Source organism: Pipistrellus hanaki (assembly GCF_964339955.1).
Source record: "Pipistrellus hanaki genome assembly, chromosome: 11".
In the NCBI taxonomy this organism is placed as follows: Eukaryota; Metazoa; Chordata; class Mammalia; order Chiroptera; family Vespertilionidae; genus Pipistrellus; species Pipistrellus hanaki.
Window position 1 is genome coordinate 30,147,499 of NC_140513.1, and position 23,838 is coordinate 30,171,336.

Below are 23,838 nucleotides of genomic sequence, written 5' to 3' on the forward strand. Positions count from 1 at the left end.
AGATGTTGAGCATATTTTCCACCATTATTTTGAACTCTACGTTTGATAAATTTCTTACCTCCATTTAATTTATCTCTTCTTTTGGAGAATTCCATCTCTCCCTCTTTTTAGAATTCTCTTGTTCTTTTGCTTGGCTGTTATTTGTTTTTTTTTTTTTTTTTTTTGTCTCCCCATTTTGATTGCTTGTTGGGTTTGTGACTATGTAATTTGGTAGATCTGCTATGCTTCCCAATCTCTGTTGCAAGACAGTGTCACGCTATTTCTGTCTGGCCCTGCATACCTTGTTTGGAGCTATCAGCAATCCAAAGCTTGTGTCTCCCTTTGCTGGGGCTGGGTGCCTTTGGAAAGAATCAAGATGTGCACCAAGGTCTGCTTTACCTAGCAGGGGCAAGGCATTTTTCAATAGTATGTGGCAGCTGCCTTTCCCCCAGGCAAAAACCACCTGGATAGCCAAGGTTCACCAGAGACAGATGCCCTCTGTAGCGTGAGGCAATGACTTAGCGCAGGAAATCCAGGTGACTGCCTTCAGAGGTCTAATCCCAGAGCCCCCAATCCTGGCTTCTGCTCACACAGCACTAGTCCATTCTGTGGCCCCACTGTCAGAGCCCAAGGTGAGTGGCTGCACATGAAATTTTGTGTTGGTCCTTTTAGAGGATGCCTGACTTTCCAACTGTCTCTCTCTGGCAGACAGCAACCCTGCTGCTATTCACAGCCAGAATTATGTTGGTACCTTTCTCAGTTCTGGTGTTCTGAGCTGGGGAGCCCAGCTTGGGGTTTAGACTCCAAAGTTCTCAGTGGGAACCCCCTATAGCTGATATATCCTTCAGGAACTTTAGCTGCTGTCTGTGGGAGCCCCAGCCAGCCCTTTCGTGCCTCTGCACTTCCTACCAGCCTCTGTGCGGTCTCTACTTTCTGTCCGTGGTTATCTAGTCTTCAGTTGATTATTCAGGATGTTTTTTCAACATTTTAGTTGTAATTCCAGTTTGGTTCTGGGAGCTTATCAGTGTAGCATCCACTTACTCTGCCATCAATTTGGTAAAAGGCGAAAGATTTATGCGGTCTGAAGAGAAACCAGAGCATTCTGCCATCAATTTGGAATCTCCTCTTTCTTCATTGATGAATCTGGTTAAAGGTTCATTGATCTTGTTTATCTTTTTTTAAAGGTATGTTTTATTGATTTCAGAGAGTGGAAGGGAGAGGGAGAGAGCGATAGAAACATCAGTGATAAGAGAGAATCATTGATCACCTGCCTCCTGGATACCTCTTACTGGGGATTGATTGAGCCCATAACTTAAGCATGTGCCCTGACTGGGCATCAAACCATTTGGTTCATGAGTTGATGCTCAGCCACTGAAGCACACTGGCCAGACTTGTTTATCTTTTAAAAAAACCAATTCATGGTTTCATTGATCTTTTGTATTGTTTTATTTTTTAGTTTCTGTATCATTTATTTCTGTATCATTTTAGTTTCTGTATCATTTATTTCTGCTCTGATCTTTATTATTTCCTTCCTTTTATTTATTTGGGCTTCATTTGTTATTGTTGTTTTAGTGATGGGTTAGAATGGTTTATTTGAGATTTTTCTTATTTCTGCAATTCTGTGAACTTCACTCCCAGGACTGCTTTCCCTGTGTCCCATGGATTTTGGGTTGTTATGCATTCATTTTCATTGGTTTCCAGGTAATTTTTCTTTAAAAAAAAATTTTTTTTCATTGTTGATAGTTACCATAAATGTGAAGGTTTATGTCTAGACTGTCAATTATGTTACAAAGATTTATAGTGCTATACTAACAGAACCACCATTATACTGTCTTTTACATTATATGTCTGGCATATAATAAGTCTTCATAATTTGAGTTAAATTGAAATTGAATTGGCTAGATATTAAATTTTAAAATCTGTGGGGTATGTTTGCATGTGTTTGCTTAATTCCTTCATGTTCTTTCATTCAACTCCCAAAGCCCTTCCCTCTGACAGCTGTCGGTCTGTCAATATAACCATGCCTTTGTTTCTATTTTGTGGAACTGCAGTCTTTAAAGAGGTGAAATCCAGCGGCTAATTAATTGCCATTATCATGCTATTCCTTCCACAGATGCTCAGCAGTATTTTAAGCACATTGTTTTAAAATGCAATCTTATTGGAATGTACCTGAATTATTTTTCAAGCAGTAGCCTTAGTAGACTTAGCTCATGGGCAAATTTATTTAACTTTCCTGAGGCCATGATTATTTTGTGGAAAATAATTCTTTTTCTATCAACCTCTTATAGCATTGATGAGATTCAAATATAGTAATGCTTGTGTAAGTTCTTTGCAAAATAGAAAGTGCTGTATAAAATTTTAAATGTCATTTTGTGTATTAAACACTGATACATAAATTTTTCTCTAAAATACTTTTTAACAATGTGAAGGGAAAAGGATAAACAATCATTGAACTGTTGGGTTATTTGCTCACAAATTTAATTAAGATGGATAAAATTAGGACTTTTATAGCTCAAGAATGTAGGACATAGGTAGAACCAATGAGAGTGACATTTTCTTTAGTCCCCGACTTCAAAACAGTAATTTGGAGAGTCAATGCTACTTTTCTTGAAGAATATGTAAATTTTATAATTTTATATAATTGAATAGATTGTGATAAATTTTTATCTCTATGATTAATGTCTATAATTTATGTAAAATTATTTTAAAATGCATTGTAAAAGATTAAGTGATATAAAACTATAGTAATCAAGCCAGTGTGTTATGGTGTAATGGTAGTCATAAAGTTTGACAGAATTCAGACTCCAGAAAAGAAATTCTTACAGTTATTAATTTTGAATAAAGATGCCAAAAGAATTCAGTGGAGAAAGAATAATCTTCTCAACAGATGCTGCTGAATATCCATTAATTAAAAATGAAAGAGAATGAATTTATTGGGGTGGTGAGCACACAATGCAGTGTACAGTTGATGTGTTGTAGAATTGTACACCTGAAGCCTGTATAATTTTGTTAACCAGTGACTCCTTCTTCACACTATGCCCAGAAAAATAACTGAAAATGGATTACAGACCTAAATGTAAGAGCTAAAACTAAACCTCTTAGAAGAAAATAAAAGAGTAAATCTTTGTGACCTTGAGTTATACAATGGTTTTGTGGATAAATTGGACTTTGTAAACATTAAAACCTTTTGTGATACAAAGGACACCTTCAAGAATGTGAAAAGAGAAGCCACAGATGGGAGAACATATATGCTAATCATATATTTGATAAGAGATTTTTATGTAGAGTATATAGAATGCAAAAATAAAAGCAACCCAATTAAAAAGTGGGCAAAGCATCTGAGTAGACATATTCCAAAAAGATGCAAATGTCCAATAAGCACATGAAACAATGCATCAGAGAAATGTAACTCGAAATCATAATGAAATAGCTCTCCACATCTACGCCAGTGGCCTAGTAGCTTAGTTGGTTAGAGCATTATCCTAATAGGCCAAGATTGCAGGTTTGATCCCTGGTTCAAGGCACATACCAGAATCAACTAGTGAATGCTTAAATAAATGGAACAACAAATAGGTATTTCTATCTCTCTCAAAAATCAATCAATAAATAAAAAAGACAGCCTTGACTGGGTGGCTCAGTTAGTTGGAGCATTGTCCTGTACACCAAAAGGTTGGGGGTTTGATTCCTGTTCAGGGCATAGACCTAGGCTGAGGGTTTGATCCTGGTCTGGATGAGTACAGGAGGCAACCAATTGATGCTTCTCGCTCACATCAATGTTTTTCCTTCTCTTTCCCCCCTTTCCTTTCTCTCTAAAAATCAATAAAAATAGCCCTGGCCTGGGTTCCATTTCGATCAAGGGCACATGCTCTGGTTGCAGGCTCAAACCACAGTAAGGGTCATGCAGGAGGCAGCCCATCAATGATTCTTTCTCATCATTGATGTTTTCTATTTCTTTCTCCCTCTCTCTTCCTCTCTGAAATAAATAAAAATATTTTAAAATATCAGTAAAAATATAAAAACATATCATTGGGTGAGGATTAAAAAAAAAAATAACAAGTGGTGAGAATGCTTTGAAAAATTATCTGGCAAATCCTCAAAAGATTAAACACAGAGTTACCATATGTCTCAGCAATTTTATTTCAAGGCATATACCTAAGATAATTGAAAACCTGTCTATACTAAAACTTGAGCATGAATATTTATAACAGCATAATTCATAATAGCAAAAAATGAAAACAATCCAAATGTCCATCAACCAATGAATAGAGAAATAAAATGTAGTGTATCCATCATTGAGATATTTGACAATAGGAATGCAGTAGTGATAGATGCTGTAATAATAGATGAATCTTAAGAACATTTTGCTAAGTGAAAGAAGCCAATCACAAAAGACCAAATATACTGGTATATGATTTCATTTATATCTAGATGTCTAGAATAGGCAAATCTATGCACACAGAAAGTAGTCTTGTTTAGGAGACAACTGAGACAGGAGTTATTAGAAGGAAATGGGGAATGACCACTAATAGATTCAGGGTTTCTTTTTGGGTGGTGAAACTTATAAAATTGTGGCTATGGTTGCACAACTCTGTGAGCATATTTAAAACCATTGAATTGTGTACATTAAGTGGGTGAATTGTATGGTATGTGGATAAAACATTTTTTAATCAAGCAATATCCAACACAAAAATTATGAAGAAGAAAGAAAACATTTTAAAATGTGTCTCTACTGTTTTATCTTCTGAAGATAGAGGAGAATTAAATAGTTGATTGTCTCTTAGTTACCCTTTTTCTTTCCTTCTCCTTCTAGGGGCTGAGTAGGCTTATTAAATGCATACACCTTTGTGTTGAATGATAGTAAATCACAATTCATTTTTGACAGGAATTGAGTTCTTCTCAGACTTTAACACATGATGGAGGATTCTTCAATAGACTGGAAGATGATGTTCATAAAATTCTTATTAGAGAAAAAAGAAGAGAACAGCTTACAGAATATAATGGAACAGATAATTGTGCAGCTCATGAACACAACCAGGCATGTAAAATAGAAAATTCTCTTATAATCACAATAAAACTAAAATATATTTTTCTTTTTTAAAAAACAGAAGCAGTGGAATCCAATTATGATTCTAATAAGGTATAGCTATAGGATTTGTCTTAGTTGTAGATGTTTATATTAAAAAGTGTGAAGTACTTCAATCATTGATGAATACTTATTGAGCATTTGCTATATGCTAGGTAATATTAGGCTCCAGTGGAGGGGAGTAGGAATACCAAGATGGATAAGACACACAGAGGGGATTGGAGGAGGTAGACCTGTAAAAATAATATCTTTCAGCATGATGAAGACTTTAAGAGAGATATGAACAATAAAGAGTTTTTGAATAGAAAAGATAATTGATAACTTTGTTAAACTGTGAAAGGTACATAAAGAAGTGACACTTGGACCCAGCTGGTGTAACTCAGTGGTTGAACATTAAGCCAAGAACCAAGAGGCCACTGGTTTGATTCCTAGTCCAGGCATGTGTCCAGATTGAGGGCTTGGTCCCCTGTGGAGGGTATGCAGAAGACAGCTAATCAATAATATTTCTTTCTCATCAATGTTTCTATCCCTCTCCCTTCCTCTCTATCTCAAAAAGTCAAAATATATTATTTTAAAAAGTGACATTTGGGATGGACTTTGAATGATGAATAAATAACTATATAAGCTGAGAATTGGAGAAAGCATAGGGAACTACAAGAACAAGGGCCCAGAGTTTTGAAAGGCTTTAAACTAAATATTCATGAAACTGAAAAATTGTGCAACTAATAAGTACAGGGGTCTGTTTATGTAAAAATAAGTTAGAATTTTATCCTGTAGACCAGGGTTGCATACTACGGCTCACAAATTAAACCTGGTTAGTAGCCTGCTTTTATAAAACCCACAGCAATGATATTCGCTTTTTTATTTTTTTCCTTTGTATTGAATTTATTGGGGTTCCAGTAGTTAATAAAATTACACAGGTTTCAGGGGCACAATTCCACAACACATTATCTGTACACTGTGTTGTATGTTCACTACCCAAAGTGAAGTCTCTGTCCATCACCATTTATCCACTCTATACCTTTATACCTTACCCACCCCCTCCCTCTCCTGGCAATCAACACACTGTTGAATTTTTTTCATTTTTGCTCAATCCCTCCACCCCCCACTAGTTTCCTACACTCTCTCCCCCCCCCCCCCCCCCCCGGCTGTCAGTCTGCTCTCTCTATGAGTTTGTCTCTATTTTTCTTGTCATTCACATTTTTAAAATATTGTTTTTTTTAAAAAGTATCTCGCCTGTCCAGGTTGCTCAGTTGGTTGGAGCATTGTCCTGTGTACCAGAAGGTTGCAGGTTCAATTCCTGGTCAGAACCACATACCTACTAGGCTTCGGGTTTGATCTCTGGTTGGATGTGTATGGAAAGCAGCCGATAGATATCTCATACCTCTCTCTCTCTCTCTCTCTCTCTCTCTCCCTCCCTCCCTCCCTCCCTCCCTCCCTCCCTTCCTCCCTCCCTCTCCCTCCCTCCCTCCCCCCCCACCTCTCCCTTCCTACCTTCCTCTCTCCCTCCCACCCTTTCCTCCCCCTTTCCCTCTAAAATCAATAAAAACATATCTTCAGTGAGGATTTTTTGAAAAAAAAATCTTGTTGTATAGAGACCTATAAATGTTTCTAATGACTAGTGTTCTATCTTACTTTCTCTTAAACTGTGAACCTGTTCTTTATCTTATGTGTGAACGCTTTCCCCTTCCTTTCTTGGTTTTGTTTTACTCCCTGCAAGAACAAGTCCTTAAATTATGAAAGGCCTTAGTTAGACTGAATATTCAGGAAACTGAAAAATTCTGCACACAATTGTGTGTTCACCATCCCAACACATCATCTGTATACTGGATTGTGTCTTCACTACCAGCATTAATTTTTGGTCTGTCAGGTATTGCTGAAAAACAGTGCTAATGTTCTGTTCTCAAAATCATTGCTGTCTAACTTTTACCGTATCCTCATTTCTACTTAACAGTCTTTTGATTCATTTCTTTCTGACTTTGACAAACACCTACCCTGTTTCCCCAAAGATAAGACAGTGTCTTATATTAATTTTTGCTCCCCAAAATGCGCTAGGTCTTATTTTCAGGGGATGTCTTATTTTTCCATGAAGAAGAATAAAGTACACATTTATTGTTAAATGAAAATAAAGGAAATTTATTACCTGTATACGATACGGTAGTACGGTAGTTGTCAACACAAACCAGACAAAATGTGAATCCTACAGTATCAAGAATTTACTCATTTATTCAATGACAATCATGTTATCATTTTCTTGAATATCATCATAACAATCCAATTCCTGAATTTCCTGGTTGAACTTCTTGTGACTCCATTTCTTTCAGAATCAGTGGACCAAATCTCTCATGTTTAGCCTAGGGGGGCCTTATTTTTGGGGGATGCCCTATATTTCACTCAGAAGGAAACCTGTAAGTAGGTCTTATTTTCGGGGAAACATGGTACAGAGACTATTCCAAATTCTAAAAGTTTGTTTTCCATCATGCCATTCTCTTCAATAGATGCTATCTCTTTGTTTCCTAAGATTAATAAATACAATCCTTCCACGAATTAAACATCTATATTGTTTTATAGGATACAAAAAGTCAGGCCCCTAAGAAATGTTTACTCCAATGAAGTAGTAAGATTTGTTAATAACATTAACATAATTCCATATGAAAATCTATTTCAACTTAGTAGTGGGTAATCCTTGCTTGCCCTTGAAGTACTTGTTTGTTCTTTTCTGGCATTGATTTAATGTTTTCCTGTTTTGCCTTGACTATCAAAGTTTATGTACAGTCCAAGCAACCATGTTAACATATATGGCTAGCATATTTGCCTTCTTTTTTATTGACTATGTATGATTTTCCCCTTCGTGGTCCATATCTTTTTATTTTTAAAGCTATTTCAGATAATTTTTTAATGTTATTCTTTTTTTGTTGTTTAAAGTATTACAAATAGTACATATGTCTCCTTTTTCCCCCTCCTGACCTTCCCCTAGCCTCCCTTATCCCCTGGCTCAGATAATTTTTTGATAGAATGACATTAATATATTTAGACAAATAGATATCTTAAACCCTTGGTAGAACAAAATTGGGTATGTATGTTTAGTTAAATGATTAAGTAATATTAATGACAATAAAACCACAGGAGAGTGCAGTATGGTAGGAAGGAAAGTCTTTGAAATCAAACAAACCTAGTAACACAAGATATAGATTCTGAAGCTTATCAGTTGTGTTACTTTGGGATGAAATTATTTGTCTTTCATGTACTGTTAAGAAAATTAGCAATTATGAATCAAAATGTTAGAGCCATGTATACAGTTCATATTTAATAGATAATTATTTTTGTACAAGGTAGAAAATGGTAACTCCAAAAAAAGGATATACTTGGTAAAGTGTGATAGTAATTAACATGAATGGAGATTAGCGATAACTTTCTTAGAAGAAAATAGCTTTTGAATTAGAATTTAAAAGACAGTAGAATTTGAACATGCAGAGGTAAGAGAGAGGAAACTGGGATGCTATAAGTAAAAGTATTGAGGCAATGAAGTATCAGGTAAGTTGGGTAGGGCAGGTTTTAAAAGATTAGGGAAAATTTAAAGGCCTGATTTATGACATAGATAGTAAAGAATATTTGAAGATTTTCAGTGTAGAGCAAGCATATATATAGTAATATTAATTTCCACTGCATTTGCTATGAAAAACTGAATGAAGGTGAGGACTGGTGATAGGGATTTGACAGCTAATACTCAATATTTTTATGGATATAGAAGAACAGTAACTAATACATTAGTGGTAGTATAAATTGTATAACCGTTTTTGGAAATCAATTTGGCATTAACTTTAAAAGTTGAAGATGATGGGCAGACTATATGTTCTAGAAATTCTACTCTAAATTAAACTTTAGAGACATGTTCAAGAATAATGTTGAAAACTCAGCTGTTTTTAATAACAGAATCAATAAGAGAAATTAATGACAGCTATATTTAGCAACATGGATGAATATAAAAAAAATGTTTAATTTAAAAAATAAGGTCACCCAGTAAGAATTGTTTGATGCCATTTATATAATTTTCAAAAAATAGAATATTTTAGGGATATATATATATATATGTGTGTGTGTGTGTGCGTAGTGAAAGACTAACAGGAAGAGAATGACAAAATTTGTAACAGGAGGGGAGGGGTAGGGGAGAGGCACATGCGGGATGCCAAAGTATGGTAATGTTCAAATTTTTTCCCCCATTAAATTTATTGGGGTGACAGTATATGGGTTTTAAATGCACATTTCTATAATACATGACCTGGATATTGCATTGTGTGCCCATCACACAAAATCAAATCTTCTTCTATAACCATATATTTGACCTCCTTTATTCTCTACTACCTCCTCAATACTCCAGACCCCTCTCTCTGGTAACTACTATACTGTTCTTTGTGCCTATGAGTTTTTGTTTGTTCTTGTATGTTCATTTGTTGTTCTCAGTTTTATATCCCACATATAGTGAAATCAAATGGTTCTTCACTTTTTCTGTCTGACTTCTTTCATTTAGCATGACATTCTTAAGATCCATCCACATTGTTGCAAATGGCAGTATTTCATCTTTTTTGATGGCTGAATAGTGTTCCATTGTATATATGTACCACATCTTTATCTAGTCATCTATTGAAGGACACTTGGGTTGTTTCCATGCCTTGTCCACAGTGAATAATGCTGCAGTGAACATAGGGTGCATATATCACAGCTGCCTTTTTAAACTGTGACCTTCTAGTTCATGGGCCAAAGTTCAACCACTGAGCCACACAGACTGGGCTAGAGGTGCATTTATCTTTGCAAGTAAAGGTTTTCAAATTTTTGGGGTAGGTACCATGAAGAGAGGTTGCTGGGTCATATGGTAACTCGCTTCTTAATTTTTTGAGGATCCTCCATACTATTTTCATGGTTCAAATTCCTAATCCACATATTGCATTTTTTCTTTTATCTTAACCTATATGATTCATTTATATATATATAAATATATATATCTTTTGCATGTGTGAAATTTTCATAATTAAACAAATTAAGAATTTCTCATGTCATTGAGTATAATAGGAGAAAAAGATAAGGCTATTTAAAAAAATTATTTTTTACTTCCTCTCCCCATTGTACTCCTTTTTCAGAGAAAGAAAGCTCCTCTTTTTGCCCAGGTTAAAATCCTTTTTTTTTTTCTGTACAACCCTAATTTGGCCATTTATAACACAACATTTGGCTTCATTTTTTAATATTCTTTTTGTATGAGAAAGCCACATGTATAGGTATTTAAAAATAATTGTAACAGTAAGTAATATAGTTTCATAACCCTTTTGTAAACCGTGCTTTATATTCTGTCAAATCAGCATGCTATAATTACAGCTTGGTCAATATCCTATTATTGAGCATTTAGGCTGTTTAGAATTGGTCATCTGATATTTATTTAACATCTTTATGTATTTAATTCTTTGATGAGTTATTTCCTTGGAATAAATTCTTAAAAATAGTAAATTAGTCAAAGGATATAAACATCTGTGTTGCTCTTGATGCATAACAACATTGTCTTCTATTGACCGGAAGTTTTCTCCTCAACTTCACTGGAATTGGGTAGATCATCCATTTTTGATCCCATTCACTTTATGGCTTTCAGGTGTCTGTTTTAGTAATTGCCCTTATGGCATATTTCATTCTTATTCTATGGATATCTTATACTCACTGTGTGCAAACTTATGCTCATCATCCTGTCTCCAAACCAAGTGTTTGGCTTGACTTCTATCATTTTTGTTTTTATCATTTGATCTAGTTACCCAGACACTAAACTTCTTTTTTTCATTTTTTTGTTATTCCAGGCTTGGGAGTTTTAATCTTTGAAATATTTTTCAAAACTGTCTTCTTTTCCATGTCCTTAAACTTCATTGTTTCTTGAATCAAGTATAGCAAGTTATTGAATAACATGTTTTCATTCATTTTAACAGTGACAGGGAACTTAATTGGTTTTGTTATACGTCATTTTGAAACTTGCAGAACCTATCCATGACCTTAAGTGAAGACTTACAGTGTCCTTGACCTGACATTTTTAAGTCCTCAGCTGTGCTTTTCAAACTGAGTCTCAACTCATTTAACAGGTTTTGAAATCAGTTTTTGTAGACTGCTACCAGCATTTGCAAAAACAAAAATGTCAGAGTTTGTATCCATATTTGTTTCTGTGTATATTTTGTTTTGGCCTTTATTTTCTATGGATATACACTTTTTCCTCCCAGTAATGTAGAAACTGTTATATGGACCACATTTTAGTTAAATGCAGATGGTGAGCATTTCAGGTCATTAATAATTCTTGAACATGAAATAGTTGAATTTTTAATAACTAAATTGTTTTCAGTTATCCCCACAGAGAAAAAAATATTTAATGTACCAGTTTGATATAATATTTCTGGCTTATTATTGAGATTATAAATTTGTTCATGTTTTTTTCTCATACACCTGTCATATGGATTGTGACTTATTTATCAGATATTTATTTATCTTTTGATTTTGTTATAGTATTTTTAGAAAAATTTTTCAGCAAGTTAAATCTATTAATCTTTTTCTTTTAGTTTTCTCCCTTTGGTATGTTCAGAAGGGCTTTTCTATTTTTTTTATTTTTAAAAAAATATATATTTTATTGATTTTTTACAGAGAGGAAGGGAGAGAGACAGAGAGCTGGAAACGTCGATGAGAGAGAAACATCGACCAGCTGCCTCCTGCACACCCCCCACTGGAGTCGTGCCCGCAACCAACGCACATGCCCCTGACCGGAATCGAACCTGGGACCCCTCAGTCCGCAGACCGACGCTCTACCACTGAGCCAAACCAGTTTCAGCCAGAAGGGCTTTTCTATTAAAAAAATGATATATATTCATATTCATCTATATACCAGTTTAATGCTTATGTAGTTTAATTTTTCAAAATCAAAATAGTATTTTATATTGTTAAATGATTATATACTCAATATAAAAACAATTTTGATAAAATAATTTTTAAATGAAGTGAAAATACTAGTATTGCATATATAATGTCCTAAGAGAATTATTAAAATTTTATCTTATGTCCTCCCTGCACTTTTCCTTGCATGTAGCATTACAGTTTGGGTTCATGTTAATGTATTTTATAGTATATATTATTATTTTTAGTGATTTCAAGAGTTTCACAGTTTTATAAATTTACTATAAATTTAGCCTATATTCTATGGTTGGGCATTTAAATAGATGTCATTTCTGAGCCTAATAATATGTATATTTCTAATTTTGATCCACCCATCTTATTCCTTAAACTAGAAACGCGAAGTGTCCATTTTTCTCCACTACCGCATTTCAACCTCTCATCAAATGCTTTTGATTATACTTTTAAATAATTTCTTACATAATATACTTTTTTCCATTTAAACTGCTTCTACCCTAATCAAAGGTATAATCTTCTCTGACCTGGACTTGCAGTAGCAGTTAAAGGTCTTTCCACCTGTCCTACCCAACTCTAATCCATTTTCCACAGTCATCCTTTAAAAATATAATATAACATAAATCTTAATAATCCTGCTCAAAACCCTTCACTGCTATTTTATTCAGAATGTGTAGGCCATTCTTATTGCCTACAAGGCCCTGCAAGATCAAGCCTCTATCTGTTTTTCCAAAATCATCGTGTACTATCTTCCTCACTAAGCTCCAAACCACTGGCCTCTTTTTTCTTCAGATTCTTGGCTCTTTACTATCATAGGGCTTTTAAACGTACTGTTCTTTCTACCTGGAAATCTCTTACTTCCACTTTTTATTTTATTTACCCATCCTCACCTAAGGATATATTTACTGATTTTAGAGGGAGAGGAAAGTGGGGGAGAACAAAGAGAAGAGAAGAGATGAGAAAAGTGGAGAGACACACATTGATGTGACAGAGAAACAACAGGTGATTGCCTCCCATATGCGCCCTGACTAGGGATCAAACCTGCAACGAGGTGTGTCCTGACCAGGAATTGACCTTGCAATCTTTTGGTGTACAGGACAGCACTTCAACCTACTGAGCCACTTGGCCAGGGCTTCAGGCTTTTTTTTTTTTTTTTTTTTTTTTTACATCTGCCTCTTGCAACAGACTAGCCTTATCAGGGCAATAATCTTTTCAGTTCTGTTTACTGTTGCATACCCAGCACCCAGCTCAGTGAGTATTTTTAGAATAAGTTAGTGTTTTCACATACTCATTAGATAAATAGAACCAATTTTTACTATTATCAAAAATATAACTTAGAATTTTTTTTTTTTTGCATTTGAATTTGTTTATTTCGTAATATGGTACAAGATGAAGGACTTGTTTTCTCAGTTAACCATTTGTCTTGTAATCTACTATTCTGTGCTTCAACCTTTTTTCACTTTTTTAAAATACTATATTTATATTCCAATAAATTCTTATGTCTTAAACCTCTTTTTGGACTTTATTTTCTGTTACAGTACTGTCAACCTAGGTGCCATGACTATGCTACTTTTTTCCAAAGTATAAAATCTCATTGGAATTTCAAGATAAATTGTATTGAATTTACAAAGTAATAGATTTAGTAATATTTAGTCTTCCTATCTACTGACATACTTTGCTCTATGCCCTTTTTCATTATTTTGTAATTTTCTTAGTGGATCCTGAAAATTTCTGAATTTTATTCTTGGGGATATTTTCTATTGCTATTGGGAGACAATGGTTTCTCTAGTTATATCTTCTGTCTACTAATTGCTGATGCAGAGCAAAGCTATTTATTTTCTTGTTTTGTTATTTATTTTGTGTTTTTTCTCCTAAGTTTTCAATTCTTTTGGGTCTTAAAGATAGACTAATAATTCGTCACAGAGCACTTTTAGTATATTTATTCATAAATACATTATTTCAAAGCCTTGATATTATTCTAGGGCATGTTTGTAGCTGAGATTAATCATAAATATCTTATTTGCTTGCATTGTATATAATTAAAATTGTATCATTGAATAGAAGTGGAAATACAGTCAACAATTGAAGGTTGCTGTGGAAAATGAATTAAAATAGAGAAAATTGGGACTTTTTTAAATCTTAAACTTTTTACAAATGAATATTGTAAACCAGAATTAGCAGGCTATCTTAGTTCTAAAATAGAGTTTTTCTCTCTTCAGGAAGTAGTTTTGAAAGATGGAAGAATTGAAAGACTAAAGTTGGAACTTGAAAGAAAAGATGCTGAAATCCAAAAGCTGAAAAATGTGATCACTCAGTGGGAGGTTTGTGTTTGTTTACTGTTTTATACTCGTAATCTACACATTTTCTGTTTTTCTTATATATAAGTATATTTAATGTTGGATTAATAGAATGTTTCTGCTTTGGTTTTTAAATGTTATAAAATTAGAATGATAATTTATGTTAAAATATAAATAACATTAAATTAGCCATTTAAACCATTTCAATGCTATAATTCAGTAGCATTAAGTACCTTCATAATGTATAGTTATCACCAGTGTTTCCACAGTTTTTTCATTATTCCAAACAAACTCAGTACCCATTAAACAGCTCCCTATTTCCTCTTTCCCCGCAGCCTATGGTAATATGTAGTCTCTATGATTTTGCTTCTTCCAGTAACTTCATATAAGTGGAACACACAATATTTGTTCTAATGTGTATGTCTTATTTCACTTAGCATAATGTTTTTAAGGTTCATTCATGTTTTAACATGTGTCAGAATTTAATTCTTTTTTATGACTGAAAAATATTCCAGTATATGTATACACCACATTTTGTTTATTCGTCTGTTGATGAGCACTAGCGTTGTTTCCACCTTTTGGTTGTGAATAATGCTGCAATGAACATTGGTGTTTGAGTACTTCAGTCTCTGCTTTTCATTCCTTTGGTTATATAGCTAAGAGTGGAATTGCTAGGTCAGAAAAAAAAACTTTAACTTTTTGAGGTATCATCAAACTGTTTTCTAAACAACTCTACCATTTTGCCTCCTCCTCAGTGATCCATAGGGTTCCACATGCTCCACATGCTCACTAACACTTGTTATTTATACAATTTATTTTTTAACTATAAACTTACATATTACCCTTCCTTCCTTTCTTCCTTTTCTCTTTCCTTCCTTATTAGGCTTTAAAAAAAATACCTTTATTCATCTCAAGTGTCTTTCTGGGTCCTACATATGTAATAGTAAAAAAAATGATAAATCAAGTTCCAGCCCTTGATGGTACTTAAGATTTATCATCAGCAATTTACTGGGCAGAGTATTTAGTAAAATACTGTATTTATTGGACTTAATTTAAAATACATTAAATTCGTCTTACAAGAAAGACTTTTGAATTTGGTAACTTCTATATATACCTGTACATAATGAGAGAAAAAATGACAAATTTCTTTTTTTTTAATGACAAGTTTCTTATACTGATATGTTCCTAATTTGTTTTTCTTTCTATAATAAGTGTATCTTTTCTAATGTATTAAGTATTTATAAATAATTTATAGTGGGTTAAATGTTGAATAAAGTTGGTGTTGCGGGAAAATTCTCCAGAATATGAAGGTTAACATGGAAACACAGTTCCTCTTATTCATAACTGTATAGTTATGTCACCTATGTAGTATGAGAAGAAGCTAAAACATTGGAGAAAAAAATTGAAAAAGAAATTTTAATAAATGACTAATTCATACCTGCCAAAAATTACTTTAACAATAGTTTTTGAAATAACAAGAGAGTATTAAATTTAGTCTTAACTGAAAAGACTCAACTGGGCTGTGCAATTCAGTAACCACTACATGTATATACCTACATTGAATAAAATTAAAACTTTAAATAAAGTTAAAACTGTATTTTCCAAAGTCAAGCTCAGCCTGTTTTCAGTAGTTAATAGTCACATATTGGACAGTGGCAGATATAACACAGATACATAAAGTTCTTGTATACTGGATATTCCTGGTTTAGAGCTATGAATCATTTTTCTTCTAATTATTATTTTTTTAAATTTCTTTATTGATTAAGGTGTCCTTATTCCCCCATTACCTCCTCCACCCCCCCACGCATCTCCTCACCCCCCTTGTTGTCTGTGTTCAATGGTTAGGCTTATATGCATGCATACAAGTCCTTTGGTTGTTCTCTCCCTCTTACTCCTCCCCTCCCCTACCTTCTAATTATTTTGAAATATTAAGGGTTTTATTTGAAGAAGAAAAGAGAAAGTCTTCAGGAATATTTAATATTATCCTGTTTTCTCCATTTTTATCCCTCTCATTTTTTAATCACTAGGGATATAATTTAAGTAGTAGACAGTTCTGAATAAATTTTTCTTCATCCTTTTTCTTTTAAAAGTAACTATGTCTTTGAGTAAGTTGAGAACTTATAGACCATAAATTGATAGTAAATCATTAATTTATCATTTACTTTAAAAATTAAATCTTTTTTTTTTCTTTATCAGGCTAAGTATAAAGAAGTAAAGGCACGAAATGCACAGTTATTGAAAATGCTTCAGGAAGGTGAAAGTAAGTGATTTTTGTGGTTTTAGAATTAAAACATAAGCTTAAAAAATATTTGAAGAGAATTTTTCAAGATACATGATTTATTAACTCAACAAAATAAAAAGGTTTCCCACAGTGATACAAACTGGATTGTTGCTGATAATTTTGTTATTACAAGTCACTGTTATAGCACCTTAGATATTATACAAATTTACAATTATTTACATAAGAGAAATCTTGAAATTTTAATAAATTGTTAAACAAACTATTTTTAGTAGGAAAACAAGAATAACATTTGCTTAAGATTCTGCCTTTTAATTATTAGAGGAGAAGATCTTATTATTTTAGGTTTTTCTCCCCTCTCCCCCACTCTTCATACTTTTGCTATCACTTTAAACTTTCAGCAATAGAAGCAGGAAGCCAAGGAAATCAACCAAAACTGACTAGAGATAAGATTAGTAATGTTGCTGAAACCGGTTTGGCACAGTGGATAGAGCATCAGCCTGCGGACTGAAGGGTCCCAGGTTTGATTCCAGTCAAGGGCATGTGCCTTGGTTGAGGGCACATCCCCAGTGGGGGGTGTGCAGGGGGCAGCTGATTGATGATTTTCTCTCATCGATGTTTCTAACTCTCTATTCCTCTCTCTTCCTCTCTGTAAAAAATCAATAAAATATATTTTTTAAAAAAGATTAGTAATGTTGATGTTATATTTGAATCCCACAAATCAGTTGCTTTCCTGATCATATTTACCTACTGACATTTACTTTGAAAGTTCTATAAAAAGTTTCCATTCATGACAGAAAAGAAAATGTGTAATAACTTAAATATAAAGTTTATGCAAAGGAAATTATTAACCATAAAAGAGATATAAAGACATGAATATATGAGAAAATCTTTTGAATGGACAAAATTATCTAAATACATTTTCCCAGTTAAGTATTAATGAAATACCAATTATAGATCCTGAGAGTATTGTATAACACTTAAGAAAATGTGAAACTCACTTTGAAGAACAAGTGAACAAGACCAGAAAATTGTTTCAAATATGAAGATACTCGGAATAGAATTGTCCCACCAAAATCTAAACTATATTATTAAATAATAGTTATGAAACCAATATAATTAAAACCCAGAAATCTTGTCTGGTTGAATAGAATATATAGACAGTCTTGAAGTAGATTCAGGCTTTTGATAACCCTTTAATTTTTTTATAACTATTTAACTACGTATTATACAGCTTAGCTATGATGAAATAGAAATCCTATCTAATAAAGAGAAATATGCAAAATGACTGTCACACCATCACAAAAATGGCAGTGCCCAGTCCCTGCCTGAATCGCACAGTCCTTTCAGCTCAGCAGGGAGGACGGCAGGTGCACAGTACAGCCAGACCTGCCCTCATCTCACTAGCCGCCCAGGGTTGGCCCAAGGCACAGGAAAGCCTCGGATGGCGACTGCCCAGCCGATGCCCGAGGTGCATGCAAGCCTCAGATGGCGGCTGCACAGCCCCCCAGGGCGCCCGAGGCTCAGGTAACCAGGGCTGGCCAAAGCTTGTGCTGTCTGTAATGGCAGCAGCATAGGTGTGATGGGGGTGTCGCCTTCCCCTGATTGCCAGGTTACCTCCTGCCCCGGAGGACTCCCAGACTGTGAGAGGGGACAGGCTGGGCTGAAGGACCCCCCTCCTCCGGTGCATGAATTTTAATGCACTGGACCTCTAGTTAAAGAGTTAGGTGGTAGATATTTTTATTGTGGGCATGGGTGGAGTTTTCTGTGTTCACATAATTGAGCTTAAGCAAATGGAAAATTCCTGTTGGGTTAAAATTGTGCCTAATATATCAGTGTCATTGAAACAAGCATTATAGGAGAAGAGACTATAATTAAAGTATTAAATAATTATTAAAAAGTCATTAGTTCTTAGTGTGTGTGTGTGTGTGTGTGTGTGTGTGTGTGTGTTTAATTATGAAGATGGAGGAGTAGAAAGTGTAATTCATAAAAGTTCCCAAGTTGGTTTCTTGAAAGACAGATTTGTTTCTAGATACATGTTACACTTTATTGCATATCATATTAAACTATGAAAAAATAAATTTGATTTACAGTATTATATTGGTAGAGTTGTAGTCATATCAGTACTCAAAAATACTTAAAAATTTCTTCTCTTACAAATTTTATTATAGTTTTACCTCTTCAGTCTCTCTTGTTTTTCTTTTCCTTAGCTTGTTTTTAAAGTTGAGGAGTTAGCTTTTCATTCAGTAGCCATTATACCATGGGATTTATTGGCCATGTGGAGATTTTTAATGCTTAGGAAACTAAGGAGATGAAATATAGATCTCTTGCTTCCCCAAAGAGTGGGAAAAACTTCTAGACAAATGAGTTGTTCTGAGAGACCACAGATGTTATATATGATCAGATATGATCATATGAACTATGTTTGACAGTGCTTTATTGGTATGAAACATCAGATATAAATAATTTCTGTGGGCCTATATGGTCACCCTGACAATTTAGGAAAACAAAGGAAATAGAAACGTTCTATATTTATATATTTTTTAATCTTAAAGATTACTAAAAAAAAAAAAAAAAAAAAAGATTAGTCAAGGTATTTAAATTTTTCTCACTGAAACCGGTTTGGCACAGTGGATAGAGCTTCAGCCTGCGGACTGAAAGGTCCTGGATTCGATTCCGATCAAGGGCATGTACCTTGGTTGCGGGCACATCCCCAGTAGGGGGTGTGCAAGAGGCAGCTGATCGATGATTCTCTCTCATCAGTGTTTCTAACTCTCTATCCCTCTCTCTTCCTCTCTGTAAAAAATCAATAAAATATATTTAAAAAAAATAAAAATAAAGTTTTCTCTCTGTGTGAAATTTTTTATTTTCTTGTGTATTTGTCCTTTTTACTATAAATGGACTCCCAGACTGTGAGAGGGGACAGGCTGAAAAACTTACTCTTTCATCAGATCTTTACAATTAATTTTTCAGCGCTACAGAAAATTTAAAATTTTCAAGGATATGATCAGAATTTCTCAATGAAAAATAAGAGCTATATAGGATCAGAGAATCTATTCATTAAGTAGGAGGACAATTGCTATTTTGGGTCACTAAAATATTGTAAAACATTGGAGTGATTGACAAAATTATTTATACTACTCCTTTCCTCTCCCTTTTTTGTCAGTGAAAGATAAGGCAGAAATACTTCTGCAAGTTGATGAATCACAAAGTATCAAGAATGAACTGACTATACAGGTAAGGAAAACTATACAAAACTGTTATTCTTAGGCTGTTCTTCAGTCTTGAATTGTGAAACTTGACTAAACAAAAATATAGCCCATCAACATTGCAAGAAAGTGATATAAATTGGTGAACACATAATACAGTATACAGGTAATGTGTTACAGAATTATACACCGAAGCCTATATAATTTTATTTAAAGTGTCATCCCAATAAATTCAACTTAAAAAAGTGATATAAATTATTACTATGTATTAGCAAATGAATGAAGATTCTATTTACTGTTTAAGAGTGGTAGCTATGTCCTGAAGAATAGGGGAAAATAAGGTTATATTTTAGTTGATGTGGACTACGAATATAGAGATAGAAAGGGCAGATAGAACTTATTCTTCCCTTGGGCTTGATTTTCTGCCCTGCCTATTCTTAATCTATGGTCTTAGAACAGTGAGTTTGTCCTATGTATCTCTAATATATAGCTAAGTAAAGTGCCTAATTGAAATTGGGGTGGTAAGGAAGGGTTCTCCTCTGATTATCATTTATCCAGTAGTCAGAAATCATCATTGTGAATAAGTGTTAAGAATTAAGGTTATTATATGTCTGATGCCAGGTGGTAGGTACTGGAAATATTGAGGGAAACACTTTATAAAGTATATGATTGTCTAACCACTATGCTTTACACACCTGAAATGAAAACAAAATTATTTTGAATGTAAAAAAATACACACACACACACACACACACAGCTAAAAATTAAAGTGAATTAAGAGTATTTGCTTAAAAACACAAAAAAAGTCTTTTTTAAAAATTGAATATTTGGTTACAGGTGACTTCACTTCATGCTGCGTTAGAACAAGAAAGATCTAAAGTGAAAGTATTACAAGCAGAATTAGCCAAATATCAGGTATGCTTTTATAATTCTGAAAATGTTTTCATCACAAATAATACATTTGAAATAGATACTGTTTGAGAATAAGTGGACTATTTTTTTCTTAGGCCAAAATTTATTCACCAGAAATATTAACCATTTTATATAATTTACATTTTAGAAAATGTTAAGGTTTTCCTAGATATTGATAAATGCAGCAATAAGTAAAGTATTTCAGAAAAAATTCTTGGTACTACATAAATGTTGCAGCATATGTGCCATTGACTTATATTGAGGGAAGGCACATAATGACATTTGCTCCATTATATAATAAGTTTAATCATTTGGGTACAGCAGTATCTTTTAGATGTGTTTACTGTAAAAGTATATTTATAAATTAATAAATTATATGTGGAGTGATACTTTGCGATTGTGTGACGAGATCCTTTTCTTTAATGGTTTAGCATCCATTGATATTTGTAGCATTTATTTTTGGTGGTTACAAAATACTGATTTTTCTAATTCTGTAATTTCTTCTGCACTCACAAACTGGCATTCAGCATTTTATTTAGGGTGAAGCAGTAAAAAATCTCAATGCTTTGTATCAGTATATGTGTATCTGTATGTATATATAAACACATATATTTATTTATATGTATGTATGCCTAAGTTATGATATAAAAAATTAATGTGAGGTCATAGTAAAAAAAAAAAAAAGGAGAGCCATTGATGACCTAGAGAACATAAAAGTTATTTAGCTCCAGCTTTGACATCTTATCAGTCTGGGGATGAGAATTTGTCTGGAAGGCTTTAAAAATGATTTTTAAATATTTTGTGTGTTTAAAAAGAAATCTTGTTGAGAAGTAAGGTAAAAGAGTTTTATAACATTGTATAAATGTTATATAACTACCCATAGGTATCAATGTTATAACTGTATAACATTGATACCTATGGGTAGTTGAGATATACTTTATAGAAAAATTTTTGAAAATTTTATTTTTATTTTTCTGTTAAGAAATAAATTTTGTTTTTAAGATGTGATAATACATCTCAGGTCCCAGATAACCTCTTTTTTTATACTTATTTTCTCTGAATAAATCCTTGGAAAACTTTTATTTGGTCAGGAATGACTAACAGCATTTTTGGACTTGATTTCTTGAAAAAATATGAAGGTTGATATAGAAATGTTTTTGATCCACAAAGAAAAGTTATAGGCAGTGAAAAGATGAGAAGAAGACAAAGAGAAGCTGCCACCATTATTAAATGGCCCTGGGTTTCATGGGGTGCACCTAACATAACCACCATTTTATGAAATCACTTTTCACAGACAAGTAGTTCCCAGCTTGGTTGATCATCAGAATCACCTGAGAGTTTTTTTGAATTACAGGTAGTTTGGCCCACTCCTAGTAATAGTGAATAAATAGGTCTGGAACAAAGTTTTGACATCAGAATTTGAAAAATATTACTACCTACATGATTCTAATCAATTAACTTGGATACATTGTCATAGTTTATAAAAGATGGAGAGAGAAAAACTATAAAATTATTGTAAGGCAAATACATCAAATCATTATTTATGGTTAAAAAGAGGGATAGCCCCAACCGGTTTGGCTCAGTGGATAGAGCATTGACCTGTGGACTCAAGGGTCCCAGGTTCAATTCCAGTCAAGGACATGTACCTTGGTTGCGGGCACATATCTAGTGGGAAGTGTGCAGGAGGCAGCTGATTGATATTTCTCATCAATGTTTCTAACTCACTCTCCCCCACTTCCTCTCTGAAAAAAATCAATAAAATATTTTTTTTATATAAAGAAGAGGGGTAGGTAGAGTAGTTATGGATAATTTTAATTTTCTTCTTTGTATCTTTGTACTTTCCATATTTCTACAATTAGTATTTACTTTTAATGCAGAAAATGTTATATTAATTCATGTAAAATACTTTTTGTTTTTTAAGCTGCCTTTCTCTTTTCTTGGCTCTAGTTAAATTGGAGCAGATTAAATGCAGATGTATAGATGTCACTGAGCAATATGAAAAGTATAATCTACTTTTCAAAACAGTGATGAACAAAATCAGACTTCTAATGCTGTTGTCTGGTAAGAAGACTAGACAAAACTTGCATTAGAAATTGAATTACCCAAAAGGGATCATATGGAATAAATTGTGTTAGTATTGATTAAAATTTTTATTTTAAAAACAAACTGGGACAGTCTAAAAGAGCTCTAAAAAAGGTAACATAATTGGTGATCTTACTAAATCTAGACCAGTTCAAAGAGGGATAACTCTTTTCTACAACTACTTTAACCATTTGTAAAAATAACCCTATAAAATAATTTAGTAGTATGTATATTCAAATATGCAACGAACTCAAAAAATGCTTCCTTCTCATACTCAAAATGCCTCTGGTTTCATATATTCTTAAAATGAAAATGCCCTCAAAATGGTATTTCCTAAATAATTTGCCCCATTTTTCTTTACAGGGTGGCAGAAAAGGGAAAAGAAACTCTGAATTCGACCAGTGTAGGTGATTCCATTAGCCTTTGAGGTCAACATAAAAATTAAAACTTTCAGGGTTTTGCAAAAATGTATATATTTAATGCTGTGCAACTGCTAAGCTATGCAGTTTTTGTTGAAATATGTAAAACAATTAGCTTACTAACAGTCTATAATTTTTTGTCCTTTTGGCTTAAAGTGAAAAGAAGAAAAACAGAATTCCAGCAGAATACAATGATTATTGTTTACTATCCATACTTCTTATCACTTTAGTTTTTCATCAGTCAATAAAATTATTTTACTCTTCCATTAATATGTTTGATGTTTTAAGTTTCAGAAACAATGTGAACATATTATTTTTGCTTATAGCACAACCAATTAATTGCATTGTTAAGTTCAGTGACTATATTACTCAGCACTTGCTGTATGCTAAACCTATGGGACATACAAGATGAGTGAAAAATGGTTGATATAATAGGTTTATTGCCTACTATAAAAGATTGGGGTTCCCTAAGCTCCTAACATCTCTCTTATAACAGTGCTCACTACATATACAGATGACACTGGTCCTCTTTGCATTGCTTTTTAGGAACTGGGCCTTGGGGAAATGGTGCATGACAATGCTGACACTCTTCTGTTGATGTAACAGTCCTTTGTCCTTGACCTAGGAGACCTGTGTCTTCACTGTCCACATCCACAAAATGTGTCCAAGTTAACTTAGCTTGCAAGTAGGGCAAGTAGAG

General features: G+C 33.5%; 1 protein-coding gene across 6 annotated transcripts in view; it reads left to right on the forward strand.

The window, feature by feature from the left end:
• GKAP1 (G kinase anchoring protein 1) overlaps positions 1-23,404 on the forward strand; it is a 61,840-nt gene extending 38,436 nt beyond the window's left edge. For 2 of the 6 annotated variants that reach the window (XM_084899394.1, XM_084899396.1), the window contains 6 exons: positions 4,862-5,014; positions 14,200-14,301; positions 16,474-16,537; positions 19,683-19,753; positions 20,563-20,640; positions 23,083-23,404. In XM_084899394.1, the coding sequence (XP_084755520.1) occupies positions 4,862-5,014; positions 14,200-14,301; positions 16,474-16,537; positions 19,683-19,753; positions 20,563-20,640; positions 23,083-23,130 (516 nt within the window). In that variant the 3' untranslated portion in view covers positions 23,131-23,404. Of the gene's footprint in view, positions 1-4,861; positions 5,019-14,199; positions 14,302-16,473; positions 16,538-19,682; positions 19,754-20,562; positions 20,641-23,082 lie in introns of all 6 variants that reach the window. The other 4 variants (XM_084899393.1, XM_084899395.1, XM_084899397.1 and 1 more) reach the window with 2 other exon arrangements.
• The last annotated feature ends 434 nt before the right edge of the window (positions 23,405-23,838 follow it).